Source organism: Molossus molossus, unplaced genomic scaffold, assembly GCF_014108415.1.
Source record: "Molossus molossus isolate mMolMol1 unplaced genomic scaffold, mMolMol1.p scaffold_m16_p_3, whole genome shotgun sequence".
Lineage (NCBI taxonomy): Eukaryota > Metazoa > Chordata > Mammalia > Chiroptera > Molossidae > Molossus > Molossus molossus.
In genome coordinates this window covers 122090032-122102972 of record NW_023425366.1, presented here as the reverse complement: position 1 = coordinate 122102972, position 12941 = coordinate 122090032, and the positions used below count along the sequence as shown (strand labels likewise).

At 53.2% G+C, this 12941-nt stretch overlaps 1 protein-coding gene across 18 annotated transcripts in view; it reads right to left on the bottom strand.

Annotated features, from left to right (window-relative positions):
- Window positions 1-12941, bottom strand: part of NPRL3 (NPR3 like, GATOR1 complex subunit) — a 46845-nt gene that overhangs the window by 1098 nt on the left and 32806 nt on the right. For 11 of the 18 annotated variants that reach the window (XM_036279173.1, XM_036279174.1, XM_036279179.1 and 8 more), the window contains 7 exons: window positions 9638-9775; window positions 7597-7753; window positions 4191-4297; window positions 3951-4079; window positions 3556-3685; window positions 1383-1572; window positions 562-754 (listed from right to left, as the gene is read on the bottom strand). In XM_036279173.1, coding sequence (XP_036135066.1) covers window positions 562-754; window positions 1383-1572; window positions 3556-3685; window positions 3951-4079; window positions 4191-4297; window positions 7597-7753; window positions 9638-9775 — 1044 coding nt within the window. Of the gene's footprint in view, window positions 1-561; window positions 755-1382; window positions 1573-3555; window positions 3686-3950; window positions 4080-4190; window positions 4298-7596; window positions 7754-9637; window positions 9776-12941 lie in introns of those variants that run through there. The other 7 variants (XM_036279177.1, XM_036279175.1, XM_036279185.1 and 4 more) reach the window with 6 other exon arrangements.

The window sequence follows — 12941 nt, the reverse complement described above, 5'->3', positions numbered from 1 at the left end:
CGGCGAGCCTCATGTGACTCTGGATCCACATGACACTGGGAGTGTCTGTGGCTGGGCTGGACCAGCTGCTTGAAAGAGCTGCCTGGCATGTGTTTCTTCACTGGGGGCTCAGTCCCTGACAGCCTGACCTCTTCTAGAAAACCACACACCTACACTGCCCCCCAAGCCAGGGGTGGGTGTGACAAAGTCTATGTCACTTATGATGTGGGGATCTAGAGCCCCCCACCCCCAGGCTGAGAGTCCTAGGAAAAGTCCCTGCCAAGCCCCATGAGGATGAGAATTTGCTGCTGCTTCCTAGGAGCGACAGGAAACACTCAGGAAGTACTGGAGAGACTCCCAAAGACAGAGGCACCAGACCTGGTGTCTCAGCATCAGACTGAACTCTTCACGCCTGGCACACACAGGTACCAGGTAGAGACACCCAAGGGCATGAGCCATCACCTCAACCAGTGAGAGCCATTTGTCATCAATGGATTTAAACTGGGGTTTGTTGGGTACATCCCCATCCTTCCTGTCCTGACCCTAGACTCGGACCCAGCCCCTCCGGTCACCCGCTCCCACCTGGCAAACATGCGGAGGTCCTCAGGGTTCTGGGCCGCAGGCACACTGAGGATGGCCGCGCGCTCGTGCTCAGACAGGCTGGCCAGCAGGTTCTCAGTCATCCTCTTGTTCAGCGGGGAGTCCCCACTGGGGAGAAGCTCTGTGCTGGAGTTGTCCATGCTGGGGCTAGTGAGCGTCATGTCGTCACTGCTGGCTATGGGTGGGCATGGGTCAGGGAGCAGTCGGCTCTCCAAGGACACCCCTCTCACCCGACATGGATGACAAATAACCGGGGTCAAGCCAGGTCCTCGCACTGAGCCTGAAGCCTGAGGCCAGGCCTCGGCCTGGAGAGGTGCTACCTGCAAAGCCTTCCAGCCCATCTTCTTCCACAAGCCCAGGGACTTGGGGCTTGGCATTGGGCTGCTGCCTTTGAGGGCATGGTATAGCCACACAAGGCACCATGGCAGTCATGTCTCCTCATGAGCTATGGGGCACAAAGGTTTCATGTCCTCCCAGTGATGGATGACATGGCAGGCTGGGGGCAGGCTGCCCCTGGCTTGAGCAAACCCCTGCTCAAGAGCCCAAAGATACAGCCTCCTCCCCAGAGCCACAGAGGTGTAGGGAAGTGGGGAGAAGGTCTCCTGTCCTCCTTTAAAGGAGGTTGTCGGCATGAGCACCCAGCTGTCCACATGAGAGGCACGTGTGTGTGCACTTGTGGCCATGCGATGGTCCCTCAGTCATTCCCAGCAGTGCCCTTGTTGGACCTCCTGGCCACCACTCCCAGGTGTTCCCCAGGTGCTCACCCCCACCCCACAACAGATGCCCTGGGCAGGGATTCCTACTTGGGGAGCCAAAGCTGAGGGCATTGGGTGTGCTGAGGCTGCGGCCGCTGACCCTGGTAGTGAAGGGGACCTCATCCTCGCGCAGGCGGGGCTCGTCCTGGCTGGGCGAGGCCATCAGGCAAACGTAGGTGTGCAGCTGGACCAAGAGCCTGTGCTGCAGCATCCACACCACCATCTGAATGAGCTGAGTCTGCAGGACAGGCAGTGTGAGGCCTGGGGCACTGGGGGAGGCTGGCCCTCTACCACCACCCTGTTCCCTTCCTGATAGGCTTGGGGAGCCATGGCCCAAGACCTGACCCCCACAAGTCTCCCTGGAGATCAGGGGGTGCATGAACTCCAGGGCCCTCAGGAAGGAGCCCTTGGCCGCCGGCTGGCTCTGCAAGCCTAAGCCCCGGGAAGGCAGCAAGGCCATATTTGCACTTGCTCCCACCACACACGGGCTGCCCTCATGTCGGGCCCCTCTTGCCCGGAGCTGAGGAGCAGGACCTGTGACATGGAGGCCCATGTGCCCTCATGGCTCTGAGCTTCCCCTTTGCTGCTGTGTCTCCTCTAGCCCACTGGGCCCTGCCACTTGAGCGCCACTGCCACGCAGAGCTGGGCCTGTGGAACCCACTCCCTGTGACACTGTTCAGAAAGGAGCTGTAACTGTCCTGAGACAGTTCAACACAAAAGCTTACCCAGGGACAGGGACCCTGCTGAGCTGTGCTGTCCCTAGGGCCTGGCACCCACCCCTCTCCCACAGGGCTAGCACCTGACTAGGAGCTGTGGGGAGCCCTGTAGGGCAGAGCTCCAGCACAGGTGAGCAGGAAAAGTCGTGCGGATGGTGTCCATGTTCTCAGACACACACATCCGCTTGCTCATCTTTGGGGGCTTCCTCTTGGGAGGACCTGACTACCAGGCACGGAAATAAGGGTGTATCATGGGCATGTATGATCTGGTCAAACCAAATAAAACTGAAAAAGATTGCAAAATTAAATTAAGAAATAAAACAGAGGCTCCATAAGCACTGAAGAGCATATTCCAGGCCTGAAGCAGGAGGGGTGAGAGGCAGGCAGCTCCCTCTGGGACTGTGCAGAACTGAATCCAGCTCTATCTGGGCCCCCTGACAAGGCATGAGGCTGCCCCTCGGGCATGGACTGAGAAATCCACCCACTTCCAGACCATCAGGAAGTTTCTGCTGGGGAGGGGGAGGGTGCAGATGCAAAATGTGTCTTTCTTTCAGCTGGCATGACCTGGCACAGTTCCTGGAGACCAAAGGCTCCATGAAAGACGGCATTTAGAACTCTGTCTCACTCAGCATGTAAATGAACTGGGAACCAGGATTGCCTTCTCATTCACAATTTGACAAAGGAAAGGGCTTGCTTCTAAAAACTGGTTTTGCCTAACAGATCTGTTGCTTATTAAAGCAAATACTTTACTTTTGAAGATAAAGCCTTGAGAACACCCGGCCCCATCTCTGACACCTGTCCCATCTGGCCCTGCAGTGGCTTCCTGCCCAGAGCCCTAGGCGTTCAGTGGAGGGGAGGATCCAGGCCACACTCAACCCTGCCACAGACACAGACAGAACTCACCCGTCCATTCCGCACACCTCACACCTCCTGGAGCCCCCCACCCACCTCTCACCCTGACCCAGATCTACCGAGTGGGTCCTATCCTGGGCCTATCCTCTCCAGGTCCTCTTGGATGAGATTCTGGGTACCAGTGAGCCTAGACCAAGTGACCACCTGGACCACGAGGGGCAGGGCAAAGGAGGGCAGGGCCCAGGCTCTGTGCAAAAAACACCGCTGCACCCTCCATCTGTGGGACCCAGGCCCAGAAGGGGGCACCAAGTAGCTCCACCCTCCTAGAAAAGATCAAGACTCTCCTGACTGGCCCTCTTAATGTGGTTTTAACACTAACAACAACCCACTGCAGCCAGGGTGGGCTCCATGGGGACATGGGGGTGAGAGGGAGTTGTGACTACCCAAGTGTTGGGTCACTGGCCAAGCATTTGCAAGTGGCCTGGCTGGGGAGCCAGCTTTGCATTACCCTGGTAGGACATGTACCACCTACACAACAAGGCCCATCCCATCCCCCCAACCAAAGCTAAAGGTACAGCAGTAATGAGGGCCCTTAGATCTGGAACCAACACTGGGTAGGTGGTTCATGGGCTCCCCCAGCTCTTGCAACTCACCTCTTGCACAGGGGGGGCGAGGGGGTTCCTAAATTCTGACAAGGAGACAGGCAAGGAGAACTTAGCAAGGACAGATGGCAGGTCATGAGACGGGAACTGGTGGGAGAACTGCTCGGCCAGTGGGGAGTACCTGGGGAGGTGAGGCAAGTGTGTCCGTGAGCCCAGCGACCTCCCCATCATGATTCACAGCACTCGTGCCCTTGCCGTGAGCCTGTGGTGAGCAGCAGGGAAGTGCAGCATGTGGGCAGGTAGGATAGGTGTAATGAGGACAGAGCCTAGCTGCTTTCCCTCAAGGGGTGGCAGAAGCCATGGGCAAAGGCCACCCTACAGGCCCTCTGAGCTCCCGAATCACAGCCAAGGCTCCTGACCTCCCACCAGGACACCCCAGAGCTCACTGGCTGTAGACATGGCAGGTGTAGGCCCTTCCTGGAGGCTGCAGGTGCCGGAGGAGCACAGGCCCAGAGAGGGCCACAGGTGCTAAACCAGGCCAGAACTGGAAGCTGGGCACGGCAGAGGCCAGACATCTGGTCCAAGTGAAGTCCTGGCTGACCTAGGGAGCACCGCCTGGAAGGCCCTGCCAGCCACACCCCCTTCCCATTCAGGAGCCCAGGGCTCTGGCAGCCAGAGGTACTCACAGACACACGCTGGCGTGGGGAGAAAGCATGTAGACGTTATTTTCACACAGCGGGTAGATAATGATGGCCTTGCCCCAGTACACCAGGTGAGCTGCAAGCTGGAAAACCTGCAGGCAGAGGGGGCTGCCAAGACCATGCCTGGGAAGCTGACTTTCTGAGGCTTCTTCCCTGACTACCTGACCTTTCCAAGGATGCTGGGCACAGCCAGCACACACAGCATTTTCTGTGTTCAGAGCAATAAGCCTTTTTATCACGGGTCCCTGTGCGGTTTGGGACTGTCATTTCCCATTAGGACCCTGTACTGTCCTGGCTGACACTGAGGAAAGGTGCCATGACCACAGGGACATTTGGGACACCCGGGAACATGGGGTAAGCTCAACTGAGCAAGGGGCTTGGCTAGACATCCTGGCAGAGGCTGGCTCCCCACCCCCACCAGGACTCCAGCATGGGGATGGATGTCATGGACATGACAATGGACATGCCCTCTACTCGACACAATCATTCCTATGTGTCCCAGTGTCCTGGAGAACATCCTACTGCCTTGCTCTCCTGAACTCTTGGACATCAAGATGAGCCACAAACAGACCAAGATGCCAGAAACCCTTCCAGTCTCACAAGGGGAAAGAACACGGCACTTCCTCACTTCATGGAAAGAAAGACACTGAGCATTTCTGATTCTGCATCACCCTGGGTGAGCACTGTCCCAGGCAGGCCTGCTGCCCCTCTTCACCATCACTGAGTGCCTCTGACGGGGTGAGTCACCCCTACTTGCCTGCAATGCCTGAAACAGTGCCAAGGACACCTCTACCTTATTTTGGCACATGGGACCTCCAGTGGCACCACCAAGTTGAACACAACAGAAATTTCAGTTCCATCACTGACCCTCTTCTCTTGTATCCCACGCCCCACTGACATTTACTCTAAAGCAAGGACATGCCTGCTTTCCTTCACCTTTGCCACCACCCTCACAGAGTGGTCTCCCCCTCCCGCCTGCAGTCAGAGCACTATCCTGGAGTCCAGAAGTCTAACATCACTATCACATGGCTGGAGTCAAGGTGTTGGCAGGGCAGCTCTCTGCAGGCTCTCTCCAGAACTGTCCTCTGCCTCTGCTAGCTGCAGCACTTCTTGGCATGTGGCCACATCACAGTCACATCCCCGCCTCCTCCATTATAGTCGAATTTTCCTCTTATAAGGGCCCTTGTGACAACACTGAGACCACCCAGATAATGCAGGACCACTTCACCATTACAAGATCCTTAACCTTAAGACCCTTAATCACATCTGCAAAGTCCCACACAAAGTCACCTTCATAGATCCTGAGAGTTAGGACATGGTCTTGTGTGTATTGTTCAGCCGATCACAGGTAATGTACAGTGTGAGCCTAACTCTGTTATTAAAATATAATGTGTTGCTCAGCCAGTGTGGCTCAGTGGTTGAGCGTCAACCCATGCACCAAGAGGTCGCCAGCTCGATTCCTGGTCAGGGCACACACCCAGGTTGTGGGCCAAATCCCCAGTGGAGGGCACGCAGGAGGTGGCCAATTGATGTTCTCTCTCATCAATGTTTTCTCTCTCTCTTCCTGCCTCTCTAAAACCAATAAAGAAACAAAAATTTTTTTAAATTAAAAAAAAAAAAGTGTTAACTTATAAGAAAAACCTGGAGGAATCTACAGTGGTTATATCTGGGATATGGGATTGTGGGGACTTTCTCTTTTTGTGTCTATAATTTGTGTGCTATTTGAACTTTATAAGAAAGAACATATTAATTCTATCATGACAAAAATAAACCCCAACACATTTACTTGATTTACAAGAATCATGGGTTCAATTCCTGGTCAAGGGCATGTGCCTGGGTTACAGGTTCAATCCCCGGTCCTGGTCGTGCAGGAGGTAACCAATCAATATGTCTCTCCCACATCAACGTTTCTCTCTCTCTCTTCCTCCCTCCCTTCCACTCTATCTAAGAATCAATGAAAACAAATCCTCAGGTGAGGATTAACAAAAATATATAAATAAATAAATTAAATCATCTGGGGACAGTCACCCCTGATGCTGACATGGGATCTCCACTGGAAGCTGGAGTCCTAGAGGTTGATGAGGTCCACTACTAGGGCTGGGCCTCAGGGAGCTTCCGTACAGCCAGTGTGCAAGGAAACAGTCTCCCCATGGCAAGGCCGGGGCAGGAAGCAAAGGAGACATCATCAAAGCTTTGTCTTTGTCCATAGAGATTGACAGCAAGGGTGAGGCACAGCATCCAGACAGACTCCATGTTGGGCAGCCTCAATGGACAGTGAAGGTCAGCATCTTTCAAAGCTTGAGATCAGAGCTGCAAAGACTGGCAGGTATCTGCCACTTAGCCAGTACTGGTCAGAACACAAACCCTGCGGTACATACAGAACAGTGAGTACACATAAGGTTCTGTGGATGCTATGAAGGCAAGCAGGACATGGTCCTCACTAGGGCCCATATGAAGCACCAAGGCAGAATCCAATAAACGTTCTCACCCCCATGCTAGAGACCTGGTGGGAGTGGGGAGCCAACCTCTACCATGATGTCCAGCCAAGCTCCTTGCTCAGGTCATAAAGTAGAGGATGGAAGGCCTTATTCTGGATGACAGAATCCCAAATGACTGCTTTGGGAAAAAACAGCCTGAGTCAGGCCTTGTTGGACAAGTTTCCCTGATGCCTCTCAAGGGCCCAGAAGGGCCTGTGCTCCTCCTCCTTAGCCTAGCCTGAGAAACCTGCCACCCATTGGCCTTTGCAGGAACCACATGTCCCTGAGCAGGTCCTACTGCCCTCTGGTGGCCACATGGTGCCCACTGTCACAGGAACCTGAGATGTCCCTGCCCCTGGCCTGCACTTTCTCCCTGTGCTTTTTCTCACCCCCTGACCTCTGACTTGGCTCCAACCAGATCCACAGCCAGGGCTGAGGAGCCCTACATCCAATCAGAAAGGACAGACCAGAAGCACATGACTCAGCCAGAGGGTGGCACCTCGCACAGAACACACACTCACCCACACACGGGGAGTGGTCAAGGCCATGAGTTTAGGTCCCGGCTCTGTGCCTCTGCTTCAGCCCTGCAAGCAACCCTGCCCTGGCATCCCATCCTCCCAGCACCCAGGGCCTCACTCCTCTCTGCTGCAGCCTCACCACCCTCAAAGGAGGAAGTCAGTCTTGCAGCTAGTTCATAAGCCAGCCCTGAATCCAGGTCTGACTCAGATTCCAGAAGCTCCAACCAACCCCAGAACCACCTATCACTGGCTCTCATCTGGACAGAGGCAGTCTGCTTTCCTGACACCCAGCACCCCTCATCTTCAACCAAGGGTTGCCTGCTTTGTTGTGCCTAGCCCCTCCTCCTACCCATCCTTCCCTATCCAGGTTGTCTCCCCAGAACCCCATAGCAATACCTGCAGCAAGGCCAGGTCTGCATCCTGGGCCAGCTGTTGCAGGTTCTTCACGGCAGACGTGGTCTTGATCACACGTACCAGGGCTGGGGAGCAGTCGAGCGGGAGCTCACCCAGCAAGGACTTCTCGTCGCTGAGCAGCAGCAGGGCATGGTACGGGCTGTGGAGCAGAGTCAGGACAGTAGGACATGTGAGACACAGATCCCTTGCACCAGGTATGCCCCTGGAACACAAAGGTGCTGCTGGGGCCCATAGGTAATGAACCTCAGAGAGGAGAGACCACAGGAGGAATTAGAGTCAAGGGCAGTGGTCCATACAAGGCCTTTTAAATATCTGCAAGGATTACTGCCATTGTCAGAAATAAAAGCCCTGGCTGGTATGGCTCAGCAGTTAGAGAGTCGGCCCGCGGAACAGACAGTCCTGGGTTCGGTTCCCGCTAAGGGCATGTATCTTGGTTGCAGTTTGTCCCTGGCTCCAGTTGGGGTTGGGTGGGTGGCAACCACTCGATGTGTCTCTCCTCACATTGATGTTTCTCTCTCTCTCTTCCTCCCTTTCTCCCTCCTGCTCTGTCTGAAGATAAGTGCAAAAGTGACCTCGAGTGAGGAGAGAGAGAGAGAGAAAGAAAAAGAAACAGAGAAACAAAGAAAGAAAAAAAGAAACAAAGAGCGAGAGCGAGAGCAAGAAAGAAAGAAAGAAAGAAAGAAAGAAAGAAAGAAAGAAAGAAAGAAAGAAAGAAAGAAAGAAAGAAAGAAAGAAAGAAAGAAAGAAAATTAGCCTGGCCAGTATGGCTCAGTGGTTGAGCATCCACCCATGCACCAAGAGGTAATCAGTTCGATTCCTGGTCAGAGCACATGCCCAGGTTGTGGGCCTGATCCCCAGTGGGGGGCATGCAGAGGTGGCCAATCAATGTTCTCTCTCATCGATGTTTCTATCTCTGTCTCCCTCTCCCTTCCTCTCTCTCTCAAATCAATAAAGAAAAAAATATTAAAAATAAATAAAAAATTAGAACAGAAATGAGAAAGGTCTGACAACCAGACTCCATCTCCCACCTCTGGGATTGCCCCACAAACATTTGTTGACTGAAAATATAAATGAATCTTTCCTAAGAAAAAGAGTCCCGCCCTGGCCGGTTTGGCTCAGCGGTTAGAGCATCGGCCTGCGGTCCTGAGAGACCCGGGTTTGGTTCCCGCTAAGGGCATGTACTTCGGTTGCAGTTTGTCCCCGGCCCTGGTTGGTCGTGCGGGTGGCAGCCACTCGATGTGTCCCTTCACATCGATGTTTCTCTCTCTCTCTCTTCCTCTCTCTCCCTCCCGCTCTATCTGAACAAAAAATGAAAAAATGTCCTCGGGTGAGGATAAAAAAAAGAAAAGAAAAAGAGTCCCAAATATGGGGGAAAAAATTGCTGCTAAGACTATGAATAGAACTACATAAAAATATGCTTGGCAAGGAAGCCAGGAGGAAAGACATTGACTTAGAGCACAGATTGGGGGAGGGAGAGAATGAGGCAGTGCTTTGCTTTCTTTCATCTTCAAATTTTCTGTAATATGCCCAGATTTTTTTTTTTTTTTTTTTAGTTAAAAAATATTTAAGGAAATTGGGGACTTGGTTGGGGGCTGGGGCAGGAGGAGATTGGGCTCAGCTCTTTACTTTCAGGAAATCAGCTGAATTAAGAAACAGAGATCCTGCAAGTTTAGATTCATATGCAAGAGAAACCAGTGAGCAACACCATGACAACATCTCTCTGGTGGTATGTTTTCTCGCCAGGATGCTCGAACCCACAGTACCCAGGACTAAGGTTAGGACCACAGCATAGAACTCCACTCACCTAGTCAGTGCTCAAAGGGCTTAGGAAAAACCTGGGGCTGGTCATTTCTATACAAAACCAGACACAAAAACATGTGTTTTTACTTCTAGAAACAGGAGACCCTATCTGCCAATTTCTGTGGCAGGAAGAGGAAAAGAATGTTTGGAACAAAGTAACTGGTGGAACCTCAGGCAGAAGAGAAGGGGCCCTGTAGGGCGTGTGCATGGGGCTGGCACTTACCGAATGGCCTTCAGGCTCCGCTCGATGGCTTCAGGGGGAATGAGGCTCGCAGCAGCGTAGTGGATCTTGTGAGGCAGGCAGAAGCTCACCTCCAGCCAGCTGTTGATATGCAGCCGCACCACGCCAGACGTACACAAGCTGCAGGCAGCAGAAGCCATTACTATCAGTGCCATTATCCATTCACACAGCAACTTCTACCCAGACACAGAGATCACACAAAACCCTGCCTGAGGGTATTCTTCCAGTGCCCAGCTCCTGCTGGTAGGAGGAAACTACAAGTGGAGACCCCCAGAACAAGAAAGCATCTTTCCAGACCTCAGTACGTTAAAGAGAAGTATGCTTGGAACACACACACAAATTGTATTTCTGGCTAGGCCTGCACTCTTCTCCAGCCAGAGTGGGAGGGCTCAAAGGAGGCCTCTTGTATCTGTCTCAGCGGCTCAATGCACCAGGGGTGTTCCAATGACTCTTCCTGCACCCCTGATGAAGGCCTCATCACAGGGGAGCCGCCAGGCAGAGGAAAAGGTGGAGGATGCCAATTCCCTAGGACATCCTGTCAGGGAGGAACACAAGGCGCCCCCTCCCTGCAGATGCCAGCAGCACCCCAGGTGCACCACAGCAACTACTGAAACCAGCTTCAGTGATGGCGATCTGGTTCTTTCAGGCCCAAACCTTGCTCAGACCAAACACGGCAACTCTGTCCCTGACTGTTCTCACAACCCACCTCAAACCGTTAGCAAATCTTGTCTGCACCACCTGCAGGGACCTACCAAGTCCAGACCTCAGCACTGACCCCTCTATCTGCCCTCTCCCAAAGATCCATGTCTTCCACCTCGGCAGTCCCGCCAACACCCCAAAATGCCAGCTGCCCCGCATGATCTGCCGTTTCTCTGACCTTGTTTCCTACCCCAGGTTGGCCCAGCTACACCAGCCACCCTGCTGTTCTTAGGGCCCTTGTACTTGCCCTTGACATCTCCCTCCAGGTGCCCTAGAACTCGTCCTCTTTCAGGTTTCAACTCAAGTGCCACTTTCTCAGTGAGGTGACCCTGACATAGGCCACTACCCATAGGCAATCCGATGGCTCACTGTTCACATACCTGGAGCACTTGACCACAGGACGCACCTACTGGTCTGCTAGTTAATGCTGCTTCCTTGACCAGAATTCAGTCATGAGGTGGGGCCCTGTGTTTTGTTCACTGCTCACAGCATGGTTGGCTCAGTGTGGGATACTTGAGGGGCATCTCATAAATGGGAGGAAGGAAAGGGGCCAAAGGAAGGCGCTTCCTGCTCTGGTGGACTATCTCTCAGGAAGCCCTGCCCAGAGAACAAGCCCTGGTGGCTCCATGTGGCCCCGTACTCCCTGCACTGGGGAATAACACACAAAGGGGTTACTTCCAGCAGAAGCTTCTAAAACTCCCCAACAAAGAAGCCAGCCTGACCTCCAACCCACAGCCTGGCGGCTCAGCCCCTGTGCTAAGTACTGACAGCACCTGGTGTCTGACGTGAAGGAGAAGCAACTGCTTGAGCACAGTCCCCATAACTGATCCTCGCTGTGCCCCCAGCAGGTGAATGAGAGGGCAGCTGTGTCCACTGTGAAAGCCTGGCCTGCCCTCACCCAGCTAGTGTTAAATGGTACTCTTTCCATCACATTCCAACCCTGAAATACTATTCCCAATTGGCTGGATGGCCCAAGACGCCCACATCCGGCCGAGTGTGGGGCAGACCAGTGGCTTGGGGAGGCTTGGTGGGAGCTGCTGCTTCGCCCAGGTCCCAGACCTCTCCTGCGGGCAAACAAGAGCTCGAAGCTGAGAAGCAGCTCTATGGCCCTCACTCCCCACAGCCACAGGTTGTTCTTCCAGTCTCTGCCCTAAAGCCTCAAGCAATAGACCAACAACTCCAAGCCTCTCCCCACAGGTTCACCAGAGGGCTGGCAGAATCTGTGGTCAGCAGTTCCAAATGCAAAAATAAGTCTTTATTCTCTCAAGCAGGGACTGGGTAATGGGGAGAGAAAACAGTGGGAAGAACACAGAGCATCTGTCACCTCAGCTACTCCTAGGATTCCTACCACCACCGACCATTTGCTCACTGCAAACTGCCCCACAGCTCCCTCTGCCCAACCTGACTCAAAGGCACGGGAGCACCCACGCTGCTCTCCCGGACCTCAATGCCACCAACGAGTATCCCTGGCTGCAGAGGTTGAGGGCTGCAGGCTGTGGCTGAGTCTGGAAGGTAAAGCTGCTGGTGCTATAGCCCCACAGGGTAAAACCTATCAACAGGTCTGATGAGTGTCACAATTTGGGGAAGAGACATAGGGTCTTTCCCCAATGTCCCAGAGGAAGATCCCACTCTCAGCTTCTTCCAGAACCGAGTGCTTGCTTTAAGCAAGTACATCTGAGCAGATGAAGGTTCCTATAGTCTTGCCCTTCCTTGGTTGAAGGTCTCTGCTGGATAGACATCAAACCCTGAGAATAGCCCAGCCTCTTAAGAAATCAAAGGTCGCACCATGAGAGTTGCCCAGAGGACTCAGGTTAGACACTCTACTTCATTAAGTGAGCAACATATGCTCTCAGCATCCATATACAGAAGAGAAGGATGAGGAAAACCAGGGCTATAGGGAGAATGAAATGACCAGGCTCCTCTTCTGTTTCACTTTTGTTGTTGTTGTTGTTGTTGTTTTTAGACAGAGAGGAAAAGAGAGGGAGAAAACAGAGAGAAACATCGATGTGAGAGAGAGAAACATCGATCAGGCTGCCTCCTGCATGCCCCCTACTGGAGATCGAGCCCACAACCTGGGCATGTGCCCTGACTGGGAATTGAACCTGCAACCTTTCGGTACACAAGAGGACACAAAACCGAGCCACACCAGCCAGGGCTGCTGTTTCACTTTATACCTGGTCAGAAAAGACTGGTCAATTGAAAATAAAGATCTTTCTGTTTTTGAGTTGTCCTTTTTAGTATATGGCTGAGTAGCTATCTGAACACCACAGAATCAGAATTAAACAAAGATTCCTATCTTTTTTAAGGTAGCTGGTTTTGATCTATCCAGGTGTCCAGCAATGCCACACGCAAGTTGCTAAGATACACAATGAGACTCCAAGCACTGATTCAGGCTCCTGGGTAAAACTTACAGCCCTACCCTTGAGGGCTCTGACTCAGTGGTGTTGAGGAAGTAAATGGTATGGAACATAAGAAGCTGAAGAGAGCTGCAGGAAAAGGGACAAGCAGAAGAGAGTGCAGGGTATACATGGGGAGCAGGTGTTTGGGGCTTGGGATGGGTCTCATGGAGAGACAACAGCAAGTGCCT